The sequence below is a fragment of the Vanellus vanellus genome, assembly GCF_965231255.1.
Source record: "Vanellus vanellus genome assembly, contig: HAP1_SCAFFOLD_47, whole genome shotgun sequence".
In the NCBI taxonomy this organism is placed as follows: Eukaryota; Metazoa; Chordata; class Aves; order Charadriiformes; family Charadriidae; genus Vanellus; species Vanellus vanellus.
In genome coordinates this window covers 1,577,560-1,584,583 of record NW_028127064.1, presented here as the reverse complement: position 1 = coordinate 1,584,583, position 7,024 = coordinate 1,577,560, and the positions used below count along the sequence as shown (strand labels likewise).

The 7,024-nt window shown below is 55.2% G+C and overlaps 1 protein-coding gene across 1 annotated transcript in view; it reads right to left on the bottom strand.

Moving 5' to 3' along the window:
- Window positions 1-2,846: 2,846 nt before the first annotated feature.
- Window positions 2,847-7,024, bottom strand: part of LOC309685554 (inositol 1,4,5-trisphosphate receptor-interacting protein-like 1) — a gene marked incomplete at both ends in the record, with an annotated part of 54,154 nt that continues 49,976 nt past the window's right edge. The window contains one exon of the mRNA XM_082501300.1: window positions 2,847-4,036. Coding sequence (XP_082357426.1) covers window positions 2,847-4,036 — 1,190 coding nt within the window. The remainder of the gene's footprint in view (window positions 4,037-7,024) is intronic.

Genomic DNA, 7,024 nt, shown 5'->3' with positions numbered 1-7,024 from the left:
AGCCGCCCCCGCAGAGCATTTGCCGCCGTCCCGGAGTCAGGAGAGAGAGAGAGTCTTGGCCACTTTTCTCCTTCAGCAACAGCTAACGCCAGCTGGATGGCTTTTCCCTCTGCAGATTGACTCCGCTCACCTTGTCCTTCAGCAGCTTCTGCCACTCGTCCTGTAGGACTCCACACCGCAGCATTCCACCTTCGATGCTTTCCTACAGTACGACAAGGCCCATCAGTAACCAGAGCATGCTGGTTCTCATTAGCTGAGAGAATGAGAGTTCATGATATGGTGGAGCTTCCTCAGCACGTGTCACCACCTCCTCTGGTGGCACCCCAAAGGCCTTGCCTTCGGGCCAGTTTGTGATCACTTCTACCATTCCTGGGCAATTAGGGTTTCCTGTTTGAGCTCGCTGTGTCATTGAGGCAACCCACTTACTCCAGGGTAGCATCGGTGGTGTGATGAGTAGAGGGAACTTTACCCTTGAACATCCAGCTCAGTCCTGGTAATGGGGGCGCCAGGAGGAGCTGTGCCTCAGGACCAGGTGGTGTGACTTCATTCAGGCCACGATAGTCTACTGTTAGTCTCCAGTTCCCATCAGACTTTTGCGCTGGCCATATAAGGCTGTTCAAGGGTGAGCGAGTTTTGCTGATCACTCCTTGGCTCTCTAGCTGTTGATAGGAATGAGGGAGTCCCAGTTGGTGCGATACTGCTGTCGATGCACCGTGGCAGCAGCAATTGGCACCTGCTGATCTTTACGCTGGGCACCAGTGCCCACTAGGGCTTTATACTTTTGTGGCTCTGACGTGCCAGGCCATCGAATCCACACAGTCCAATAAATCCAGTTGTCCCTCTCCTCCTCATGGCTGGAGGCAAGGCACCTCAAACGTTGACCACAGCACCTACGATTAGCAGAGGAGTTCCTACCTGGTCCGTAGGATGGCCTACCATAGGTCAGAGCAGCCTTCCAGTTCTCCCTCCCACTTCCTCATGTTCTCTCCATAGTTGCAGAGGCAAAGACACAGGACATCTCGGAGCGGGTTCGATTGGTCTTGAGTCGGAGGGTGGTTTTTCTCTTGAGTAAGGGGCTGTTTTTTCTCAGCAGCTGCACATGGGTGTGTGGCCACTACTCTAGAAGGAGCATTGGTGGTGTAACTCGGGCAGTGATGGCTTTGGCAGACACTCAGTGAGTCGCTGCACCTCCCGCTACCCCCTGTAGGTTGCTACTGAGAAGAGCTGGCACTTTGCTCTTTCCTTGGTCTTGGAGGAGAGGTTATTGGCAGCTGTGAGCCGGGTGCCAGGAGAGACAGGGAGCAGGAGCTGTCCGCGACTTGGCCTGCTGCAAAAAAAGGCCAGAGTGGGTGTTGTAAGAGCAGGGCCCTGGGAGAGCCCGGAGAAGCCACGTCCCTTGGGCTGATGGGCAGCGGGCGCCCATTGGGCTTCTTTAGCTCTCAGACAGAGGCAGCTCTTTTGAGGGGACAATTCTCAGAGATCTTGCAAGTCTTTGCCCATATAGGGTCATTGGATTTCCACAGCAGGTGTCCCAAAGAGAGGTATGAGTACAGGTCTCCTGCCACGCAGCTGCCATCAGGCCATGGCTTCTCCTCAAGGTGGCCTGGATGGCGCAAGTGCGTGCCTTGAATTGGAGACATCTCCAAAGCTTTCTGGAACCTCGCTGCACGTGGCTTCTGCTTCGTCGAATACTACACAAGAGCAGACGCTGAACACGCAATGCGATTTATCAACGACACGCGACTAGATGATCGCATCATTCAAACTGACTGGGATGCAGGGTTTAAGGAGGGGCAACAGTATGGAAGAGGAAAAACTGGAGGACAGGTGCGAGATGAATACCGGACAGACTACGATGTGGGAAGAGGTGGCTTCGGCAAGATCATTCAGATGCAGAAAGCAAATCATCAGCCTGCGATCTACTGATTGCCTCGTGGCTCCTAGCTCGTAGAGGGCTCTGTCCTTCCAGAGCTAGCTCTGTTCTCGCATTTTGGATTGGGGTAGGGAGTGAGATCCAAGTTCCAGCAAAAGGTGACCCTCCTTAGACTGTGGATATACATGTATACATTCCCCCTTCCTTCTGGCTAGAGAGGATGTTCTGTGCTGTTACAGGGCAACAAGGGAAAAAAAACACGTGTGACGTGTGCCGGGTGAAGGTTGCGCAGGTCCCACGAGGGTATGGAGAATGAGCCTGGTGCTCGTACAGGAGGCAGAGCCCTGCTCAGCAGTCGTGACACTTGTTCCCTGTGCACAGGGCTCCCCACTCGGGCAGCGTCCTAACCACCTCACGGGGGTCACCCAAGGGCTGTCGGGCTACCAGGGCCACTGCAGGCTCCCTACCTACGGAGCCACCCAGGCAATGTGCAGAGCTGTGGAGGGGAACAAGTGATTGCCATTGCCCCAGCACTGGAGCAGAGACAGGTGCCAGCCTTAGCTCCACAATCAGTGAAAGCAGAGCCCAGCACATCAGCTCTTCAGCAAAATGCTCCGCCACTCTAGGGCAGCCGAGCGCTCAGCACCCTATGCCCGCCTTCCCCCCAAAACCCATGTCCACACATGCACAGACGCACGTTTGGGTGTGAAACAAATGATTTATTGACATCTATGTACAGGGTAAAGCTCCGCGAGGGACAGGGCGGTGGCTGTGCCCGTGGTAACAGGAGTCTCTGTCGCAAGGCTCCTTGCAAGGGCGACTCCAGCCGCATCGCGTCCCACTCCCCAGAGTGCGGTTCTGCTGCAGAGGAAAGGTGTGGCAGCAGTTCCCAGAGCCGACTGAGTAGCGTGTTGTGCGTGCCCAGCGTGCTCAGTTCCGCAGCACCAGCTCCCAGGGGAGTATCTAGGGGACACTAAGAGAGCTCCGTGCGTGAGGAGCTCTTTCGGTGTCTGTAGAAGAGCAGGCTTGTGAGCCGATCTTGCAGCTCATCGGCCTCACGCATTGCCTTGGCGTGGGCGGCTGGGTCATGCAGCAGGCGCTGGAAGAGGTTGAGTGGCTCCGCTGTTTGGAGGGCTGGGGGCAAGACGATGTCCTCGGGCATGTTCTCATTAGCAAAGAAGAAGTGGTCGAGGCGTTTGTCGTGCAGGCAGCCGCGCAGGTACCACAGGATATCCTGCAGCCGCATGAGGAATTCCCTCCTGCTCCAGCTCGACACTGGTAAGGTGTTGAGGAGGTGCATGGCAACCGTCTTGAAGGTAGCGGTGGAAAAGCCGGTGCCCAGCAGGATAGCGGCAAAGAGCTGGAGGCATTTGAGGTGGGAGGTGTCGTGTGGGGCCTGCCTGGCCACATGCCTGAAGAACTTCACCTCTGCCACCGCGTAGCTCTCTGCCCATGTTGTGCTGGGGGTGAGGATGGCCTCTGGAGTCTCCCGGCTGCTCAGGAAGATGTCCGAGTCGCCTCGCCGCACCCCAAACATGATGTCAACGAGGAGGCTTTTCCCAGAGGCGTTTGTCAGCTGCAGCTTGCAGGAGCGGCTGGAAGGCAGCACCTTCATGCTGTAGTGCTGCGCCTGAGGCATCTCTTCCCAGGCTGAGCTCACCAGGTTCTGCAACCACTGGGCGGTTTTGTGCACATCCAGGTAGGAGCCGGTGCAGAGGGTGCCAAGGAGGCTGGCAGACGGATTTTTCCTCAGCTCCTCCTCCTGGGGGTGGTGGAGGTAGAACGGCGTGTTCTCCACCAGCTGATCCCTGCTGCAGGTACACGCCAGCTCCACGCGGACGCGGGAGTTCTTTGCCGGCATCTCCGCTGCAGTGCCCAGCTCCAGGTGGAAAACGTGCCCACGGGGGGGCTTAAGGGGCACAAGCAGGCGGTACACAGCATCACGCCCACGGGGACTCCAACCTTCGAAGGCGCTGCCCACCCCGATGGCTGGCTGCAGGACCGGGAAGAAACTGTTGGACAAGCGCTCTTGCAGGACAGCCAGGAGGTCGCCCACCAGCTCCTCCACCACGCGGCTCCTGTAGGCCAGGCGCTGCACTGACGACCGGATGCGCTTTGCAAACCTCCCAAACACACGCTTCTCATAGTCGCCAGAACCTTCTCCTGCACATTGTTCGTTGCCGCACTCTGTGCTGCTGCCTGAGCTCTCCTCTGCAGCGCTGCTGCCTGGCTGGGGGCTCCTTTTGCTGAGGTGCCGGCAGAGCCTGAAGATCAGGACGAGGACTGCAGCGAGCGCCCAGACCTGCCAGTGCTGCAAGGCAGCGAAGAGCAGGTCTCCCCAGGCCGAGGCGTTCTGCTCCATGTCCTGCAGCAGCCGAGTCTTGGGCTGGCTCAGCTGCTGCGCGTGCTGCCGCATGTGCCCGCAGGTGGCCTCACCCAGCTCCTGGCAGACCATGTGCAGGAGCTGGAGGATGCTCTGCACGAGCAGGGGGAGGAAGGTTGTGTCAGCCATGGCCTGTGGGAGGAGGGAGAGAAGGGGTTGAGTGGGGCTGGGAGGGCAGGAAGTGGTGGCGCAAGGGCCCTGCCGCTGCACTGCAGGGAGCTGGGGGCAGGCAGGAGAGGGGGCGAGACAGCTGGGGGGCAGCAAGGCCTGCGCCCAGCCCCGGTGGCGGCGGTGGCAGCGTGCCCGGCCCCAGGCGCTCCCGCCAGCGGCTGGGCCCTTGATGCAGGATGAGAACCCACCCCCCCGGGGGCCCGCCGTTCTGCCCGGGCCCCGCTCCGGCCCATCCTCCCGCTGCCTGCGCACTCACCTCTGGCTCAGGCTGTGCTGGGGCAGCGCTGCCTGCGGGTGCCTTTTATAGCTGCCCCCATTGTGACACGGCCCCTCTGATGTCACAAGCGCCAGAGCGCATCACCGGCACAGCCGCCAACCAGCCCCCCCGCCTCAGCGCCTCACAGCTGCCCCCGGCAACCAGAGCCCCGACAGACACAGAGTACAGGCCCAGCCGGCAGGACAGGGCTGCCAGTTGCTCTGCTTCCACTGCTTTAGCCGCCCCCGCAGAGCATTTGCTGCCGTCCCGGAGTCAGGAGAGAGAGAGAGTCTTGGCCACTTTTCTCCTTCAGCAACAGCTAACGCCAGCTGGATGGCTTTTCCCTCTGCAGATTGACTCCGCTCACCTTGTCCTTCAGCAGCTTCTGCCACTCGTCCTGTAGGACTCCACACCGCAGCATTCCACCTTCGATGCTTTCCTACAGTACGACAAGGCCCATCAGTAACCAGAGCATGCTGGTTCTCATTAGCTGAGAGAATGAGAGTTCATGATATGGTGGAGCTTCCTCAGCACGTGTCACCACCTCCTCTGGTGGCACCCCAAAGGCCTTGCCTTCGGGCCAGTTTGTGATCACTTCTACCATTCCTGGGCAATTACGGTTTCCTAATAACATAACCATCAAAAGCAAATTAAGGGGGGAGAAACTACCAGATTCTAAACTTCAGTACATTCGTGCTTATTTCATGCTTATGTTCATTCTTCAGTATATGAGTGCTTATGTACATCTCAGGCTTTATTCACTTAAGTAACTTTATTAGCCACACAGCAAGGAATGCTGAATGGAGGGAAGGTTTTTTCATAGACAGAAATTTATTTTTCACTTCACAGGAATGGATAGAGAAAGAAAAAAAAGAACACCTGATGACACTTCCTAATGTGGTTAGACATTGAGATGAAATGATGAAATGACTGTGGATTTTGGCCTTTTACTGCCTGACAGGTTCACCAGATTTATAACTGACAGTTTAGTGATTGCTTCTTTGCAAAATTGGTTCTGTTTTACCTCAAACCAGGACATTCCACCCCTTATTCCACACCATTTGCATCTTGCTCAGATTACTATTACTTTTATCTATCAAATTTACACGCACACAGATTATATATATGATATGGATACATGCAGGTCACTTATCTGTGGTTTACGTTTATATACAAAAGTTTAAGCCCATTTAGTTCATGATTGCAGGATCTCATCTCAGGGCAGGAAAGATGGTACAAAATTCATTCTGGTTCGTGCCCATGGGGTAGCATGTTCATCTTGAAGAGCTTGCTGGACGCCACTTGATGAAGCTAGCTCAGGTTTCATCACCCCTGTGTTATCCTGAAAAACACTTATTGAACACTGTTAGTATTATGTAGTGATCAGCATCATACAGCTCAGGATTGAGTAATCTCACCAAGGGTTAAATTCCCTTGGGGTACACATTGAACTTCTCCATCCTTCAGCATCACCCACCAAGTACATCCAGGTCCTTGAGCAAAAACAGTCCCACGAATGGGTTTGCTTTAGCCTGAAGCAGGAGAAACCCAGTTTTCCTGAACAAATTCCTTTCATGCACCACAGGGACTTTATCTCCTCCTACAGTATGTAAAGGGTCTGATTGAGCAGGACCAGCTCCATTGATGGATCCCCTGGTGTTAATTAGCCAGGTAGCTTGCTCTAAACGCTTGTCCCAATTTTAAAGGTTCCACCTCTTATAGCTTTTAGGGTGGTTTTTAGCAGTCCATTGTATTGCACAATCTTCCCAGAAGTGGGTGCATGATAGGGGATATGATATATCCACTCAATGCCATGTTCTTTTGCCCAATTACTATTATGGTGGACCTTCCTCAGCACGTGTCACCATCTCCTCTTGTGGCATCCCAAAGTCTTTGCTTTTGGGCCAATTTGTGATCACTTCTACGATTCCTGGGTGATTTGGGTTTCCTATTCGAGCTCGCTGCGTGATTATGGCAACCCACTTACTCCAGGTAGCATCGGTGGCGTGATGAGTAGAAGGAACTTTACCCTTGAACATCCAGCCCAGTACTGGTAATGGGGGTGCCAGGAGGAGCTGTGCCTCAGGACCAATTACTTCTGAAGCAGCTCTAACTCCTTCCTATGCTGCCAAGATTTCTTTCTCAGTTGGAGTATAGTTGGCCTCGGAGACTTCGACCCCTAGAATCCCAGGGGTCGACCTCAAGTCTCCCCTGGTGCTTTCTGCCAGAGGCCCCAGGTAGGGCCATTGTCCCCGGCTGCGGTGTAGAGCACATTTTTAATGTTCCGTCCAGTTCAGACTGGTCCAAGGGCTACTGCATGCACAATCTCTTGTTTAATTTG